The 20,238-nt window shown below is 36.6% G+C and overlaps 1 protein-coding gene across 5 annotated transcripts in view; it reads right to left on the bottom strand.

Annotated features, from left to right (window-relative positions):
• Window positions 1-20,238, bottom strand: part of CNKSR2 (connector enhancer of kinase suppressor of Ras 2) — a 209,303-nt gene that overhangs the window by 52,869 nt on the left and 136,196 nt on the right. For all 5 annotated transcript variants that reach the window (XM_082278612.1, XM_082278613.1, XM_082278615.1 and 2 more), the window contains 4 exons: window positions 6,093-6,141; window positions 5,051-5,223; window positions 2,854-2,927; window positions 320-391 (listed from right to left, as the gene is read on the bottom strand). In XM_082278612.1, coding sequence (XP_082134738.1) covers window positions 320-391; window positions 2,854-2,927; window positions 5,051-5,223; window positions 6,093-6,141 — 368 coding nt within the window. The remainder of the gene's footprint in view (window positions 1-319; window positions 392-2,853; window positions 2,928-5,050; window positions 5,224-6,092; window positions 6,142-20,238) is intronic.

The following is a 20,238-nucleotide window of genomic DNA, read 5'->3' as shown; positions in this document are numbered from 1 at the left end:
GCCACACAGCCAAAACCAGAAACCTGGAATTCTGAAATTGTGTTTGGATGTTGTTTCACACACTGTATTTATTTCTTTTTAGAAACGGGGAATCATGTTTCTAAAGATTTCAAACCTTTGCATCAAAAAGGTAATTTTTGCATGAATCGAATAATTAACATGAAGCCAGTCCGAAACAATGTTACTTTGCACCTATTTTCTAAGCAATTAAACTTAGCTTTTTAGATTATGATGTAATTTATTATCATTTTGTTATTAGTAGCTTCAAGAAGTGTCACATTTAAGGAATGGGTCCTTGAACTTTGCTAGATCTCCTTACCTGTTCATATCATCTAGATGTTCAGCAGCAAAATAAAAACTTTTGATCTTAGGATGGCAGGCTTTGAATGCACTGTAGAGAAAAAACATAATTAAAAAATGTAATGGCACATCTCTGTTTTGTTTTTTTTCTGAAATGTAGATCACATGGTCACCAAGGAATGAGATGAGTTCATATTTGAGTTGCTGCATGCCCCCAAACAGTATATGAATGTACAACTTTTAGGATTGTGCCAGATTTCACCAAGTAAAGTGCTCTTCAACTACCCCTTTCTAAATAATTCTTGATTCATATGTGCATAAATAATTGTTCAACCATCACCTACAGTGTACTGTATGTGGATAAAGTTAATCAGGTAAGGATATAATTTTACGTATCAGGTAATTTTGCTGATATACATATAGCTGTCATTTTTTTCTGAACAGAAAACTGACTAAACAATGAATTCAATACAAAAGAAAAATTCTCAGTCCTTGTGATTTCTCACATCCCAATGACTTTGACATTACCTTTAGCAATAATGACTGCATTTCAAGCAGGAAAATGTGATGTGCTGACTGACTTCTGAAAAGCTGTCATAAATCAACACTGTGTTCATGAGGTCATCTTAAGCAATGGGCAATTACATCGCATCTTTTCTTTCCACCAAAGTAATCAACATGACTGGGCTGAGAGAATGACTGCATTTCATACATAATATGAAATAAATTACTAGAAAGAATCTTTTAACTATGTTGAATAAAGATTTATGGTGAAGTACCTGAAGAGGAAATGCATTTGAAATAATTAATAATTTACAGTAGAGAAGAATCATTTTGAGAATAATCTGAAGGTGTCTCTTAAAATAAGAACAAAAAATGTAACGGTCCCAAAGAAAATAAGGAAAACTGCAAACACGATACATGACGAGCATCATCACCACTTTTCTGAGACACAATGGATTTTATATATATATACACACATATTTGTATTATATAATAATTTTTTCTCTAATCCATTGTGTCTCAGAAAAATGGTAATGACGTTCTCCATGTGTATCATGCTTGCAATTTTCAATATATATGTCTGTGTGTGCACACAGATTTACACACATCTATGTTTTAGAAATCAGGCAAATGAAATTGCTAACAGCAAAGTTACTGCTAGAGAAGGTAACATAACATTGAGACTAAAACAATTCCTCTAATACATGACAGCATGACACAATGTTATACAAGTCAAAGCAGATGTACAGTGACATCTGCTCAGTTTAGAAAGACATCATCAGGTTACTGAGACCTAAAACTGGACTTCTTAAAACTCTTACAGCATCTGTCATCTGGATTCTTAAGAGGGTTTTTTCCCTTTATCTGCCACCCAAGCAAAGAATCTCAATAACAACATTTTATGTGCAGCTAATCAGTTGACACTAAATCAAGTAAAATCAAACCAAAACAATTTAAGCAGGGTGCAATTCTGAGAAATTAGTTGACTTTATGCTGCTGCCCCAACAGAAAAGAAAAAATGAAGCACTTGAACCATGTGGCCCAAGGACACAGGACAATAGGCCCAAGCTAATGTATGCTTTATTTTTTAAAATGCAGTTTCTATTGTCTGCCCTTTGAGACCAGCTTGAAGGGTGGAGTTCATCCTAAACAGAGAGTCAGATCAACTGATACAAGGTCGGTGCTTTCTGTAGAACTGTAAGTACTACAAATCATACCACTTTACATTTGCAAATTATGTTTTTCACAAATTTCAGCAACTCCAGACTTGTTAAAAAAACCATACAAATCATTAGAAGGCAAGGCAAAAAATTTTTTAACAATAATGACTCTAAAAGTATCTCTGTGGGAGCCTACACCTGTCACATTGCTACATATGCCTGAATTTATCTAAATAATAAAAGGATTTGTGCAATGGTACAAATCTGGATAGCAGCATAAACAGGTGAGAAGAAATGTTCTTTGAGACCTTTAGGTCATGTAACAAAAATATAACAAATCACTGCCATTCTTTTTTTTTTTTTTACTCTGACTCAGGACTGAAATAATGTCTAGCAAACTTCGAGGTGATGCTAACTAATTTGGAGTTATGTTAAACACTGATGCCTGGCCATGAACTTGGGGACTTTCTTATTTGGATGGTCTCTGTATTATGCTTAAAGCTCTCTATTGAGCATAAAGCACACAAACACTCTCCAACCCCAACAAACAAATAAAAAAAATTACAACCCCAAACAGAAAGGAAAAAAAAGAAGAAAGGAAAACTAGGAAAATAAAGAGACAGAAGCAGCCAAGCAGTCTTCTTGCTCATAATTCATTTTGGTTTAGTCAAGCACTGTGAATCATGATGAAATGAAAAAATAGCCTTCTTTGGGCAAGATGGCACATGCAACACAAAAAATGAATTTTCTTTTTCTGTATGAGCTTATTCTGTGATAAAACCTCATGACAATAGTAACAATGTCCATTATGTCCCTGTTTTAAGGGAAAACCTTGCCCTTTTTTCCACTTTTTTTATTGTACCATTGCATTACTTTTGAGCATGCTTACTATTTCTTGCGGCATTCACTGGCTCTGTCAATTTTAAATTCAGGTAGACTGATGAATCCTTCTGCTTTTTCATCCTGCAAAGATAGTTCCAGATATTACTGTAGGTAAAGTGTCAGAAAAAAAACCCCACCACGCTGAAAACTTACAAATATTTTCACTTGCCTGCTTCTTACGTAAGGAATAGTAATGTCTGCTCTGCTCTGGCAAACCTCCCGCAGAAGTCACTGGGACTTTTGCCAAAGTAGCAAGACAGATCCCTTGGTATAAAATACAATTTTAAATACCCAGTTTTCTGAAACAATTTCACAGCTGAACCAACATTTGAAAATATACAAAATGGCCAAATGTATTCTGTCAATTAGTTACCATAATTAGTTAATTTTTGGGGGAAATGGACTAATTAGTAAGGAGAATGCAGCCTATTGTAAGAAATAGAGAAAAAAGCAATTTCAGTGTGTTGTTTATCATTTTTATGTATCACAGCTAAGAGGCATATCTCTTCATCTACTTTGATCTCTCTACAACACTCAGAGTAACTCTGACCTTCCTCCCCTCTCCTCTAAAGACTTACACATAGTCTATTTTATCAGCTACTCAATCTCCCTTGACTTTTCACAGTTTGAAAGCATTATTTATATTAAGCTACTATTACATCAGTAACACCAACTTTGTTATTTAACTGCTCATAACTTTGCATGCAAAATTAATACCGGATCATAGAAATGAAGCTGCAAAAAACACAAACGTATGTGAAGGAATTCCACAAAAATACATCTTTTTGTAAGAATTCAAATGGTTATTTATACCACGTAGTATACCATGTAGTCCATATGATTATATGCCTTCTTAAAAATAAATAAAAGGCACAAATCAGCATATAAAACTGGAGATGGAATCATTAGGTGGAAGGTACAAGGTTGTAACAGGTTCTGTATTAGCAGGTATTTTAAAATCAAAAATATACTTTTTAGAATAATCTTGCTATTTCTTCTTTGAATGGTTGCCTAGAGAAACAAGAGTTTGGCAAGAACAATGTTGGCTTGTCTGTCCACCTGCCACTGAGGCACCCCTTACCAGCCTTTCAGTCTACTGGTGATAACAGACACTGTGCTGAGGGAGCTGAGGTCTCAGAAATAACCAAACTCAGAAAATCTCAGGGAAACTTGGGACAGGGTAGGAGATGGAGGTGCTGAGAGCACTGCCCTCCACATGGGGAAGGATGGCACAAGTCAGAAGTTCCATCTGTTCCTTGGACCCAGCTGTTGACCACTCACTACGCTTGGAGGCATCAATTACTGCGCTGATGAAGACATTGTAGTAGCCAAGGGAGGGGGAATGGAGAGGAGGGAGTTAGGGTTACTGATCTGAAGCTGGGATCAAGGCACAAATGGAATGAGTCTGAGAAAACAGGCTCTGATAACTCTTGTCATGGAACAACTTGCTTTCTGTTTACACAGGGAAAAGTTGGGGATTGCTTTGGAAAGGTTATGTACAAATGCTTGCTGTGATTAAAAGAACAAGTCCAGGACGGAGTGCATGCAGATGTTAACAATGGTTTTATCTCAGCATATTTACTAATGAGTCTAATAAGATTTAAAATTAAGGTATCCTAACACTGGCAAAAAGCTTTGGTGCTAAAGCTGATATAACAAATGTGTACCAATGCAGAAAGTGTTGCATAATCAAAGCTGTACACAATTCAGCTGGGATGCTCCCATGCTTTTAAGTTCAGCATATATGAGCACTGAAATAGTATCAAAAGCTACAAAGAAGGAACAACAGGAGAACACAACTGAGAAAACAGAACTATCTTCCTTAATTGCCTAGCACAGATAAACAAGGAACACCAGGCAGCACAACATTAAAGTTTACACTCCCATGACTAAGATTGAATGACAGGATTAAATAACTACCTTTTCGCTTTCAAGGGTTCGAGGATAAATTTATTCTGAACTGGTGTCATGAGGACACAGAAAACTCTGTTATTTCTCCGTGTAGTAAAAGGTGAATTGGAAGGAACAAATATCTCCAAACCTTAATGGTAATTTTGTCAGGCAGTTAATACTAATTTCAGTGTGATTATTTGTGTGAATAAAGTTATTAACATATATAAGCACTGAAAGCATTGTTTTCCCACTAAATCATGACAACAGCACTACACAAAGCATTCGCTGAGACCATGAGTACAGATGTTTACCTCTTCATTGATATACCAATATAGAGATGTGTCCTTCAGGACAAACCAGTACTTTTTCCATTTTTGGGAGAAATAACTCTTGGCATCTTTCTTTTTCCAAAGCCAGCCTTCACAGTCCCCTCGACCAAGATCTTTACATGAGATCCGTCTTTTGCTTTTACCAGGAATAGGAGCTGAAAATGACAATGAGGTGATGTGAAAGCATCTGATTTTTCCAGTAAATCAACAAGATACCTAATCAGAAAGCACTATATATTTGTTTAAGGAAATTAATTACAAATTTCAGACTCAAATTGTCATGAAAAAGTTATTACAAGCATTCTATTTTGACCACAAAGCTTATGCACGCCACCATAAGTTAAAAGCCAAAGCAAATCAAACCAAACCGTGTTCAGCACCTCAGAGCTCATATTCTATGGATAAGACCACAAGAAAAAAAAAAAAAAAAAGCTACACAGAAAGAGAAGACACTACAGAGAAAAGAAAGGCAAGATATTTAAAAATAAGAAAAATGGTTATTTGTAATTTTCAACAGATTAATATTTCACATCAGAATAAAGCACACAACATATAAACTCATGTACATCCCACTTGGTTGCCAAACACAACTATTTAAGTACTTCACAGGTATTTACAAACTTCTCTTTGCAGCTCCTTTTGAAACTAAACAGTTCCTAAGGCCTTTGTACTTCTGAATCAAAGGAGGAAAATTTACTATGATATAAATTACCTGAGTGCGTAGGTAATGAGCAAGTGCTGCAGTGAGGCATTACCTGAACACAGCTGGAAAAACCAACCCTGGCCCCAAAGAGGCTAGAGTCTAAGTATTCAAAAAAAAAGATAAAAGCAGATACATGAAGGTAGAGGAGCATTAGGAAACTATGAGACATCAGTAATGGACTAATACATTCTCAACATCATCAACTGAGCGGAACATATTACTGGAGCTAACAAGTTATAGTTCCTCACATACTGCAATACCATAAAATTAATCTCAACAATTCTTTTCCAACCAATACATGAGAACAAATTTATTTTTTACCTTTGTTCTTCTTTTTACTTTTCTGCTGTAGAGAAGACTGCTGAAATGTCTACAAGAAAATCAAAATGGAAGAAGTGAAAATGCAATGTTTATATTTAACCACATCTTTATAATTAAAAAAATGTTACTGTGAAGTCATCGTCAGGTAACACCAGCCAAGAGACTTCTAGGCCTAAGAAAAAAGGTGATTTTAGTTCACCTGTTCATAAGATTGTAAAGCAAAAGTACACTGTGAAACATCTTAAAACAGACCACTGATGAGTTTGCCAAAGCAATTGTAGTTTCTGTCCAAAATGGTCGCTCTCCTCTTGTTCTGTTAATAAAGAAGGAATGTCTTGCTTTGGTTACATGTATTTCTAACGTATACACTAAGTATTCTTGACATAGACATGTAAATATGCAAAATAACACACTGCCTAATGCAGGTGTGAAATATACAATGGTCATTAGACCATCAGACAATTTTCTCAGAACCAGGCCAAGTATTTTGAAACATACCAGTAAATTCTGCTAAATCACAACAGAGAAAAAGTCTCCCAAATAAAAAGTCTGAACTTTATTTTTCTGACTTTATTTTTCACCATGTTGTAAGTGGAAGTATTTCCCTCCAGTTGATCCACTCCCACAAACTAACCCATTGCCTCGGCAATGAGACATGATGGAAGTTACTCCTTTATTTAAGATCTTAGTTTATTAATAATAGCAATAAATATTAACACATTTTATAGCCATTTCTGTTGAAAAACTAACTTTGACTCAGATAAGCACAATCCCCATTGAACTAAAAAAATTATTCTGTTATTTATCAGCCAAAATTTAAAGACATTATTTCACTAGTTTAGAATTTTAGTTTTTTATAAAGGCAGACGAACGTATTAGTGTTAAAACTAAGAAAAGGCTACATTAGTGTCTGAGTATTAAAACTTCCTATTTCAGCTTACCATGAATCAATACAGAAATCAATACTTTTGTGCCACTTGGTAAAAATAAATCTAAGCAAAAGCATTGACAGCTCTGCAATCCCAAATCCTGTTCCTAATAGGTGAGACAATCCCTCACCCTAGTTTACAAGACCAGGTTCAATTCAAAGAGCAGCTGTGGTTTTGCACGTGGCATTTAGTGCTATGGCTTAGTTGACACAATGTTGTTTGGTCAAATGTTGTACTCTGTGACTTTGGAGTTCGTTTCCAACCTTAATGACTGTTCTAATTTTCTCCTCCCTCCTTCCCAGACCTGTGAGCTCATGTGCAGCAGACTCAGCTTTGAAGGGATCTTCTGCCTCACAGCTCAGAGATTCTCAAGCAGAAAAAACTAACATGCCATGGGGAAAAATTACCAGCAAGACAATAATTAGGTATAATTAAAAAATTTAACTGACTTGCTAGATGTGCTGATCCCTTGGAGACTGTATCTGACTAAAGCTACTCCACTATATTGCCACCTCAGTGGGTCAAAATAGGCCTCCACTGGGAAGAAAAAAGAATCCTACTCATTTTCATTCCCTGTCTCTCGTCGTTTTCGTCCCCTACTGGTACCAATTAAATCAGTACCAGCTCTCAACAAACCAAGACAGCAACACCATCCCAACTTACATCACGTGAAATATTTCAACCTGCAAAGGACTAGAAGAGACCTTAATGGCCCAGGAATAACAGAGTGGCTGAGCAGAAGTGTAAATAAATCCCTCTGAAAATTTTACCTAATTCAAACTGGCTGAAAAAATAGACACCTACAAATCCAAAACTTTAGCACTTCTCATGTCACAACTCAGACAATTTCATTCTGCTGGTTGACTTTTCTGCACTATTATTTTCACAGTGTCAAAGCAGAAAAGGAAAATCTCTGCTCCATTTTCTCACAAGTGAGTCTGAGAGCAGGTGAGAACAATATGAAAAGCCTTCTCTTTAGATGTTTTGTCTGTAAATTGAACCTGCAAACCTGAGTTCACACCTCTCGACTTCTGAGTCAGTTTTTGGGAAGAAAGGGTAATGAAGGGGTATCAGTTTTTAATAGGAAGAAAGCATATAATTTAGATGTCTAACCATTTTCCCATACATTATGTTATACTGTAAAATAGAAAAATTTTATTGAATTCAGTTATTATTCTGAATTAGCTCATTGAATTAAATCACAATTAAGGGCAAATTCAACAACTGAGTGAAGTTCCTGGGAACTATTTCAACTGCAGTGATTTTAACTAACACTTTAGATTATTTTACATGGACTTCAGGCTTCAAGTTGACCCTTTGCTAAAATCCAGCACCAGCTTTTTTCTTAACGCAGAAAATGTATATGTAATATAAAATATGTAATTAGAAAACAACAACAAACAAGTGAGGAGGAAATCTAAAAATGCTTCTTCTGTTGCTTTTTAGTTTTAGCAACTTGAGCACAACCTCTTACCAGTTGTAAGGTAATGCTAAGTGCTGTTTTCTCAGTGGTGTCAGGAGGTCATGTCCTTCCTCCTGATCACAGCAAGGCTTGCTTTGAAGCCAACACTAAATCCTGTTCTTCAGGGTCATCTCTAACCGAGATCCAACTATCTCCAAAGAGGTAGATTCCACAGCTTCTTTAAACGACCTGTCCTAATGCTGGCCACCATCATGTTTCCCCTTTTACAGCTTATTTCTGTGATGTGGCAAATATGGAAATAATATAAATACTACTTCTTAATGCCATGAACCCTAAAAACATGGATTTACACCAAAGCAAGAAATTTATTTGTGCTAATGCAAACTTGCTGTAAGATACTGTTTAGCACTCACCCACACAGCCAGATTCAATGTATGTTCCCTGCATTTTGATTCTGATACATCTTGAGCTTTGAGCAATTGCTTTCCTAAACACCTTGTCCCAGTTTCCAAGAATCCATCTCCAACTAATTCTGAGAGCAAGCAAGAAATAAAATAGAAAGCAGCATTCCAGATTAAAGAAAGTTGTTAGTAACTCAAAATAATGAGTAAAATGGAAGCAAGACTGACACTGAAATATTAAATAGATGAGTACCTGAAGACAAGTGGAAATTGTCACTCCGGAACAATATTTGAAACTGTTTAATCGTATTCTGAATTACATGCTTTCCAGTCACTCAAAACACAACTAGAAAAACTTCCCATTACCCAAAAGCAAGGTGTCACTTGATGTTTAACATGTATCAAAACCCCTTTGAATACACTAAGACTCAGTGAGCTTTTTAGACACAATGCTTTTCTCCTGTAATAACTGATCTTTGAAATTGTTCCATTTAATAATATACCTAGACTAAGACCTTTGACAAATGCATGTCTAAGTAGAATATCAAAGAAACCTTTCATGTATGTAAAGGTCTGCCTTTCCTATTAGCAGCCTCAAAGGACATGTATTTTAAAAGGAATAAAACACCATTTATTAAAGGGATTTTTGCCATGTTTCTGGTTTGGTGTTTTGGTTTTGTAGGGTTTTTTTGTCTGTGGTTTTTTGTCCGCTGGGTTTTTCTTGCAGAGGAACTAGTGTACCTCTAGCCCTACCCCTCTGAGGTCTTAGCTGCACATTCCATGACCCAATGGAGATTTCATTGTGAAGGGAAGAGCCATAACAGTTCCTCTCTTTATGCAACTGCTCATTACCAGACTTGCTATGTGGGTTGTATTTATTTTACAGTCTTCAAAATGATTGACAGAGTTCTGAAAGGCCAGCAGAAGACTGCACAGCTGTAAAGGGTAACCTGCCCCAGGGTAAGCCTTTTAGAATTACAGCACAGCAACACAGCTACACTGTAAAAAACTTACAGGTGAAGGCTCACACCAACCAGAGAGATCACCTCTGGCCTGTAATCATATTTACTCTTTAGCACGAAACTAATTCCATATAGGTGGTATAATCAGTACAATCTGCATGCACACAATCGCACATCAGCATCTTTGTATGTATAACACAACATTTTCAAGAAATGAGACTATCATGTTTTTGTCTCATTCTTAGAGTTATCCAGCTTTCTTTCCTGGGATAAAGTATTATTGGTTAGTACTACACCTGCTCTGTATCTGCTCAGAAGGGAAATGAGATTGAAAGTTAGTCGTTAATGTTCAGAAGCCTGAAAATGTATTTAACTTGTTCAGTAGTGATTTCATAGCTCTCTAGTTGGAAAAATGTATTTAAATGAAAGTATGAAATTATTTAAGTTTCCAATTAATTTATTTGTTTCATGCCAGATAAGAAACTTAATAAATTGATCTTTCAATACTAATATTAAATTGGAGTTAAACTGGTATCAGAAGAGAAGAATGTTTGATAAAACTGTTACGATGAAAGTTAGAAAACTTCTATTCCAGTTGATAGCTCACATAAAAGTGGAAAACAAATAGACTGGTTACAGAAATGATAAATTTGAGAAGACTGCTTATTTTGACAACCCAGCCAAGAGGCTGAGGAAGATGTCTAAAGATTTGATGTCAGGCTGTTCCTTAGCGCTTCTCTAAGATCTAATATAAATTCCAGGTGTGACCAACAGAACATTACATCCATGTCCAAAAAATAGATATATTCTAATAGTTACAGAAACTCCTTCATGGTAACAGAATTTGTAGGTCTACCAAAAACTGAAGATTCTCTGAAGGTCTAGATTGGCCATGGCAATTAGTACTAAATTGGACAGCTCCTAAAATTCTCATTAAAGGGCTTTTTTGTTTCTCCACTTTTCTTCAGAGATTTTTCACTCACTCATTTAAAAAAAGCTGAAAGAGAGAACCAGGTTATGGAAAAAGTAATACCCAATTCTTCTACCCAAATTTGAGCTCAGTCTGATTGGAAGGGAAAATGCAGGTATATTTTTATAGTTTTATTTAGAGCTCAGGTCAAATCCAATTTTTCTCAAGCTGCAAGTTATGATACTAAGGAACTATTTACAGTAAGGCAGTTCCCCCCTGTCACTGTAAGATAGCTTTCTCTAGTTTCAGCAGGGTAGCTTGTAACACATCTGATTACTGGAACTTTCTGCTACAGATGGAAAAGCCAGTATCTGGGGAAAAAATGAAAGCTGGTTCTGCCAATTATATGATTGATCTCTCACTTTGAGAGATAGTTCTCAATGCTTTAAGAACACTGGCAATGTTCTATTTTCACAGTTTTGATATATCACATACACATTTCTCTGCATTTGGTGTGTTGAGATCCAAAGTTTCAGAGCTAAATGAGGAGTGAAAAGGGGGAAAATGCAAACCTATTTATACACAATGTCACACTCGACGTCAGTATTAACATCTCAAGCTTAAGGGTACTCGCGACAGAGGTCTTTGCCAATATCTTTTTTTGTTTACCATCTTGTTTAGTCTCCATTAAGAGCTAATAACAGACAGGACTAATTATTTTCATGGATATTTGTGGAAAATAAAGTTTTCAATGACTGTGTTACAAAGATGTGATGAGGGAACACCTCTGTCAGATCAAAAAGTTTGAAACCTGCCCATCAGCAGCAGAATTTCATTCATGTGCTTTGTTAATGACCAAAGGAAAAAGAAACAGTATGTGCCTTAAGAGTTTTTTACTGTAAAAATAGGTAGCCTGAGATCTTGAAGCTGCCAACTTCCTATCTGCCTCTGAGGTAAGCAATGGCTGTATGAGCTGTGCAGGATGGTCTCCTTATTACATAGTCTACAAGGGCTGATAATATCAGATGTCTGTTCTTTCATACAACTGCTGCTATGTCTGCTTATCCAAGAAGAATAGGCTAGCTAAGGGCAGAACTATGGTTGTCTGAAATGTGATAGCAAGAACAACTTTTCTGCTCAGGGATTCTTATTCATCCTCCCATTTCTAAATGTTTTCTTGTTTGGGGCGGGCTCTGTGGCAAATGTTACATTAGCTGGATACAACTTAGCAGTTGCGCAATCTAGTGCAAATATTTTGTGCCAAGTTGTTAGCATAATGAATGAAGAAAAAAAATAATTTTTTAAATCTTCAGGCTATTTGGAAAAATAATATACAGTGGTGCTGCTTTCCACCACTAGGGAAAGCCATTAAGCCACAGGACTCTTTAATTGAAATACCAAAGCAGTAAAACTCCTGGACAACATTAACTTCAAATGAGAGTTCTCATATTCCCCCAGTCTTTTCGACTGCCATAACAAGAACTACAGAAGTGCCATAGCTGCCTGAAGCAAATGAGGATAAAAAGTTAAGCCAGACAAGTGCTGTTCATTAGAATAATTTATTCTGAGATCATTCTTCTGCTCTACATCCTCTTTAAAACGTGTAATTTTGGTACCTCCCACACTACTTTTTATTGACAGTAAGTAATCTAGGAGAGAAAGGGAGGATTAAAAAACTGTATGTATCCTTTAATGGCAAAAGTTCTAGATGCATCAGTTGCTCCATCACTGTGTATGTTTCAAGTGCACACATTTAAGAAGGAAAAAAGAAACTAAACTATCACCTGTTACAGAACAGTATTTAACCTGCAGCAGTTCCCAGTTTAACCACTTACTGATGAGAACGGACCAGTCAGAAAAAACAGAAAACAACTGAGGCAGAAAGGCACCCCTGGAGATCATCTTATCCAGCCTTGTTGCTCAAAGCAGACTCAAGTAGAGAAGGTTGTTCAGGGCTGTGTCCAGTTGGGTTTTTAGTATCTCCAAGATGGAAACTCCACTAACTCCATGGGCAACACTGAACAATCTTCACAGTAAAAGTATTTTTTCTTATTTTTATATGGAATTTCCTGTATTTCAATTTTTGTCCATTACCTTTTGTCCTTTCAGAGTGTGTCTGAGACAAGTCACCCCAAAAGCATTTGAGAAGCTTTGTGGATACTTGTGCCCTGTTTCTATGCCCCTCCAGCAGATATCAAACTTCGCAATTTCTTCCAGAAAAAATCTTGGTTTTCTTAGAAAATTTATGTGGTTTTCATAGGGAAGGTAGATCTTCCTCTTATGCTTATCTAAACATTAAAACAATAAGACTATCCAAGCAGATTTAAGAAACTTATTCTTCATCTATTATTGGATTAGAGAGGTGGTCTGTGGCACAGCATGGAGCCAATCCCGGATTTTCTCAAAAGAAAACAAACTGCTGTAAAACAGTAATCCCCCCCAGGGCATTAACAACATCATGCACCAAGCCCATGGTCTTTGTAGAGAAAAAATCATTAGCCAAAAATAAAGGTCCCATGCCCCCTTACAGCACCTTGGTGCTTGCTCATGGTGAAGAGCACATACACCTCCTTCTGCAGGAGGAGTTAGCAACACTTCTGATTGTGCCCTTCAGCATGATCTCTTTCAAATTGCTATGTCTGATTATGTGACAAAGAAAAGTGCAGAGGATGTAGGCGCTCTGAGGAAACAGATTTCTACTTCAAGAAAGATACACTATTCTCTGTTAGCAGGTTATTCTCTGTTAGCACTTGGACATCATATGCTTAGTGAAAGAAACAGAAAACTCCTCCTGGCTTTCAACAGAGGGGAAGATTTCATGGGGAAAAGAAGGCAAGAGCTTCTGTACATCAGGAATTGTACGTTCTGTTAAAATTCATACCAAACACTTCACTGGCCTTATGAATTAAGGCAGAAAAAGAACTGTTCATTCCAGGATAAAAGTTCCATTACTTGCTGGAATTCAGTAAAATTTCCTCTAAGCATAAGATGAAACAGCCCTTTGCAGAAGGTGGGGAAAGATAACATGAGGTCTTTTTAATTCTGAGCTGGCTATGGTGACCTTATGGGTACAAACCAGCTTACAAGAAGTTTTACACATCATTTTAAAGTCAGAATTCTGTAGTGTTGGAAATGCTATCTACTTGGGTTAATCTGAAAGCAAAGGGATATACTTGAGAAGTGGACAAAAAGAAGTTATTGCTTTATGAAAAATACCAGGTTGCTTTTTCCTACACAGCACAGTAGCAGAGATGGATTGGCTGACTCAGGGATCAGGCGCTAAGCAACAAGCACTTCTCTCCAGTAAAACAGAAACACCTAATAAAACAGCTTCAGTTCAGGAGCTGCAGTGCTGCAAAGAGCCATTTTCCTCCCAGGTGGAACCATACAATCTCTCATATTGTGTGTTAGCAACAGGCTTGAGGGGCCACCACTGTGTAAGTCGGGTAGAGGAATGGGGCAGAGACTCCTGTGGAGTCAAAACCACTACTTGGAAAAAATCCCTTGTTCAGAAACAATGGAGCTGTTTGTCAAAGCATTTTGATAAAATGGCACTCTGAAACAGGCATATGTGCTCCATTAATTCAAACAACATTTCCACCACTCAGTACCAGTTTTTTAGAATGCCGAATTTCATGACACATGCCAGCCAGTGTCCTTGGTTGAATGCTTTCATAGTCCTGGTACCTCCCTTTCCCTCGTGCAGAAAGGAGAGCAGAGAGGACCCAAAAGAGAAGTCAGGCCCTAGATCAAAGTTCTCCTGGATGTGACACTCCCCACCATATCGCAGTGGTAACTCATGCCGAGTCCTTTCTGTGCAATTCCTGACACAAACTACTCTGCTACAATGTGCTGCACTTAATCTCGTCTTTATCAAAGGGGAATAACTGTGGGATGAAATCACTTGTTCTACATTAATAAAAAATAAAATCTCAACTGTGCTACTGTGACTGTACCAGCTACAGGAAATATAGCTTACTGATGTACAAACAATGGTAATACCTACAAAAGGCAATGGTCCTCTATCAGGTAATAAAAGCAGGATACAATCAGGAATGATTCTATGAAATAGATAACAGAAAAAAAAATATAGAATGTGGATATGAAAGGAAATTAGGAAATGTTCTGAGAGATTTATTAGTGTATAGATCTACAGCTCTAGACCATATTAAATTACACTTTCAGACCATTATATTCTATGCAGTGAGGAATAAATCTAGACTGGCAGAGCTGGACTAGATGACCTTTACAGTAACTCTCTCATTTTTAAAGAATTTCCCAGCTTTGTCATGGAAAGAAATTATGGCAGGCCATTTTTTTCCCCTCATGGTCACAATGCAAAAGAAGGTAATAGAGAAAGTTTAAAACAAAAATTTTCCACAAAAGACTCCAATTGTGCTTCATGATGGACCATAAACCAATCTTACCTCATCTCTAGAGGATTTTGCTTTCCTGCAATAATTAACTCTGGATTTTAGTAAAGATCAGAGAGTATATAGAAATAAATGTAAACTCTCCCATATTCAATACCTTTAAATTTCATTAGGGCAACCATTTCCCCAATAAGAGCAAATTAATGGTATTAACTATTTCTTTCAAAGAGAAACAATACAGATGTGAAAATATTCTCTAATCTGTGGCAGGAATAATATACCTCAAGAACAATGCAGATATTATTCCCTATAATTAAAAGAATTTAGCACTCCCTCCTGAGGAATCTAAGTATTACTGTTTCACAAAATATATGCTTAAACAGAAATCAAATATAAAAGCTGCACATTCACATCTACTGTCTTCAGTCTTGAGTTCAAAGAAATGAGAGTCTAGAACTGGCAAAGCAGATGTGAGATTACTGACGCACATTCCCGAGACGGTTTTAGCTAAGCAGCAATGAAACAACAGAAACTATGCCTTAAATCTGAGCAAGTTGCTATCCTCTCAGCTATTGCCAAAATATCATCTCCAACTTTTCTGCCATGAGGACAGATGAGTAGTGCCAAAAGTTGGCCGAGAGTTCATTCAGCCTCCATCTCAGGAGGTGTTCAACACCCAGCTGGGCAAAGCCCTGAGAAGCCTTGTCTGACCTCAGAGCTGGCCCTGCTTTGAGCCAAAGACCAGAGTAGAGAACCTCATGAGGCTGCTCCCACACTGAATTATCCTACTATCCTATGCAGTTTATGCTGGTATCTGAGGCATCTGGGGTTTTTTTTCTGTAGCAAATTCATTAGACGCCTTTCTCTTGCCGGCATCTTTCCTTCCCCGCTGTCCAACATTTTACTTGGAATTATGACAACTGGCTTTCCATTCACCCAGTTTATCACCTTTTTCTGGTCCCATCATTAGTAAGAGCAATTCATGCCATGTTTGAATGTGGAGTTTAATACAGATCTGAATAGGATTAAGTGAAAGAGATTAACTGTAATAGCAGAGGACTAGACCCAGGAGGCCCCTCTATTCTTCTATGCTGATTGCACTAGTCTAAAAATAATACAAAGCCATCTTCCATTAGCAATGAATTTATATGCTGTTTCTCTCTTTCTTTTTCTCTCAGAAATGTAGAAGATTTATTTTGAAAGTAATTTTTACCAAACTCAGATGGAATAGCAAAAATTGCCTTTGAGCACAACAATCTTATGGATATGCCAATCATTTTCCAATTGTCACAAGAAAGGAATATTTTGCTTATTGGTTAACTGTTTTACTGTTTTGTTTGTTTTATACGATACACAGTTCACTTATGACTTAGATATAAATTCCTACTCAGATTTTAACAATATGAATACTATTTAAATTACTTATTTTTTGTCTGTTTCATTTGTGAAGTGCTGCATTCAAATGAAAGGATACATACAGTATTGTTTAGATGGTTTCTACTGGGCGTTTATAAGCTGGCCAAATCCTGGAACCACTATTCCAACTTGAGAATGTGAGACATGCTGCTATCCTGTCTGAATCTGACATATAAACCCACAAATATCCCACTGAAAAAAACCCCACGCCAATGTGTAGGCATTCAAAGCTGCCTGCGGCCAGTGGGACAATTGAGGCTGTGGGACATGATGGTGTTTCAGACTCATGAAAGCAAAAGGTAAAAATTTCCCATTATGTTTCTTTTCCTTGTCCTACTTTCCCTTATTTAATTTTTTAAGTGTTGTTCTTTCTAAATGTCTCCCAGAGCAAAGGGCTGTCTATACCTGAACTATACTAGATTAGGCTGATGAGAAATGAATACAAGCTCGTGATGCCTTCACAGCACAATTGCATTTTCTTCTCTGCATTGCGTTATATGAAACATTTTACTAGCACTTTTGCCTCTGAATAGACTTTGAGACTTTTAAAATAACTCCAAATCAGATTATTCTATAACTTCATAAGCCTCTCCAGCTCAGTTTCCACTGCAATGCAGTGAGTTTCTTCCATTTCACACATGTGGACCTAGTTACCATCACAGCCTTATTTCCTCGTTACATGCTCACTGATAGAAAAGGGAGAAAGGAGTTGAAGTTGTAGAAGAGGCCAAACAACTCCCTAAGGCTACAAAAACTAAGGTGAGATGTGACCAGTATAACCTACAGGAGAAAGATGTGTCTTAAATGCTCCAGCCACCTCCAGAGAGGGATATCTGGGTGCTCAGCTTTTACCAGCCAAGCTCTGCAGGACCTTCATAAACATACAAGTACTTGAGAAGAAACTCAGGCACCACAGCAGCTCAGTGTTGGACTTTTCTACTGAGGCACCCCGGAGCCTACTTGGAGACCAGTCTGAGACAGCTATTTTTGAGAAGTCTAGACATCATGAAAAATTACAGGTTTTTCCCTTGTGAAATTTCAACAGCATATGTGCTACTTTTAGTTAAGGTTTGTGTTTTCCTACCTTTGCAGTAGAAGCTAGAGTGTGCACAATTATATTTAGACTGTAAAGGGCTAACTTGCAACAAAGCAGTGAAGAAATGATTTTTAAAATAATTTCTTACTGTGGTAATTAGAGACTGATTTTTTTTCCAAATATTTCCAAAACTGTCCATTAAGTTTATTTAATTTCTGGATAGTTACTTTAAATCCAGTGCAGTTTCTTACCTGGGAATATAAAAATCCAGTGGTTTTTAACTGGAACACAACTATAATTTTTCTACATTAAATAATTATTACATTTTTAAAAAGAGTTTAAAATTTCCTTTGCTGATGATTAAAGCATATAAGTCTGTAATCTGCCTGCAAGTTTCAGTATTATTTATATATATATATTTAAATGGAGATGAAAGACCACAGCAAAGAAGTAACAGTAATTCAAATATTAACAAAAATTATGGAAATACTATTGGAAAATATTTTTCACTATGCACATAGGTTAAACTGGACTTTGATACCAACTGCTATCTTTTTATTCTAATAACAATTACATGTCTAACTATAGACTACTGTGAAAACAGGGAGGAGAAAAAGAAAAAGGGAGCCTTGTTATTTAAACACTGCCATAGCTGGACTCCAAACATTTTTAAGAAGAAAATGTACCAACTCCATCTGTTGTAATGGTACAATGACATTCTAGATTTCAGACACCTACTTAAAATCTGTGCAACTGATTTTTAATTTTTTCTCTACAAAATTTTTTGTTAATTTACAAATATTGATAACAAAAAAATTCACCAAACAGAAATTCTTTAAATACCGTGATATTTACAATTATAGGAAACTGTTAGTTTTTCAGTGGGGTAGTTTTGGTAGGGTTGAGTTTTTTTGGTAAATCACTTTGCAGTATGTAATGTATTTTAGATGTAATTTTAAAAATAAGATTTTTGCAATAAATTGATGGGTAGCTTGCGCACAGGTTTATTAGGAAACTAATATGCACATGTTCTGCACTTTTTAAAATGCTAGTTATTGGGTACTACGATTAAAGGGTTTTATAAAAACATGCATATTTGATTCCAGAATTTTCATCCAAAAACTATGTAGTTTCAGTATTTTCACTTTTACTTCCTTTCAGCCTTTCTGCACAGAGGAACAGAAGTAAGGGAAAATCAACCACTTAAGTAGAGTTAGACTTTAAAGTTTTCAAAATAATGAGGTTTTGGTAAATTCTTCTCTCTGTTGAGAACACCCAAATACATACATTTTGAATTCAACTTTTAAACAACATCTTCCTGTCTTTTTTCTGGAGGGGCTTGTAGGAGGCAAGAAACACCTCAAAATAAGCATAATTGAAGTATAAGTTATTTTGGCTAAAATTTACTGTCTCCTCTCCAATTTTATATTATTAGCTTACTATAAGCCAAAACACAGGTTTTTGCAATATATCCATAAACAAATCTTCTTCACTTAAAGTATTCTCAGTAAGATCACTGTTGCAGCCAACTGACCCTTGCCTGGCCAGACTGAGGCATCCCCAGCAGCTCTGCTGAGAAAACCCAATGAGCTGAACTGGTACAGACACCGTGGGAGGGCTGGAGAGAGGGACAGCTGCAATTGTAACCCTGCTCAAAGCCCTTGTCCTTGCTGCCTCACTGGCAGAGTAGAAAGGAGAGTCCCTGGCTCGCCATGGGTGCTCACTACAGCAAGAATTGCTGTTAATTATGTGATTGAGAGTCACGAGGCTGCACTTCAACCACATGGATGGTTATACAATGCTGAAGAGGAAAAAAAAGACGTCTGCTGAAGTTGTGCCAACTTAATACAATTTGCAACACAAGGACTCCAGCTGATAGCTTTTATTTGATTTTTCCCTTATTAAAAGTAAAACTGGAACATTAAAGATAGTGCATGGGTACATATCTACACGTGTAAATTCAGCAAAATCCCAATGGTACAAAACCTTGATTTATCTGCTCCACCCATTACTCAGCGACCTGTTTCAGAGGTATGAACTTGAAGTGGCACATTTTACTACTAAACTTACCTTATTTTCAAATGCAAATAAAATAACTAAGGAAACTCCTCTAATTAATTAAACAATTTAAAATAGACTGGATATCACATCAAAGTGAGAAGCTGTTATTTTTCTGTCACTTTTCCTAAAACAAGCAAGTCACTACATATTGCTAAGAACACATGAACAAGTGAGCATACACTGGAAAAGGCAAAGGGATAATGGGAGGCAGAAAGGGAGAAGAAACAAGGTCAATAATGTAAGTTTATTTGTGTAGGTTGCAGCCTGTTGTATACAGTAGGGAGTTATGCAAGAAAAAGTAATCTTGCTTTCTAATACATACAACAGCCTGTAACCTTTTCTTCACATTGCAATGGTGTTTCTAGGCTAAGAGAAAGTTGTATTGATCCAGTAAGGAGCAAATTATTATTAACCTGATATTGAACTTCTTTTGACCCATGGCTCTATCTCCCTCCTAAATAACCACATTATTTTCCTTCAACAGAAACAAAGCACAGCACACCAAGAAAATTCCTACACAGAAACCATAATGAACTCGAGAAACATGATATGCCAGAGCTTTCATCTCTTGCGCCCCAAAAGTTCAAGACAATTTTAACTGTGCTGTTTTCTACCTACAGAAATAGATCACATTG

Source organism: Coloeus monedula (genome assembly GCF_965178545.1).
Source record: "Coloeus monedula genome assembly, chromosome: 3".
Classification (NCBI taxonomy): domain Eukaryota; kingdom Metazoa; phylum Chordata; class Aves; order Passeriformes; family Corvidae; genus Coloeus; species Coloeus monedula.
This window is presented reverse-complemented; position numbering and strand designations above follow the sequence as displayed.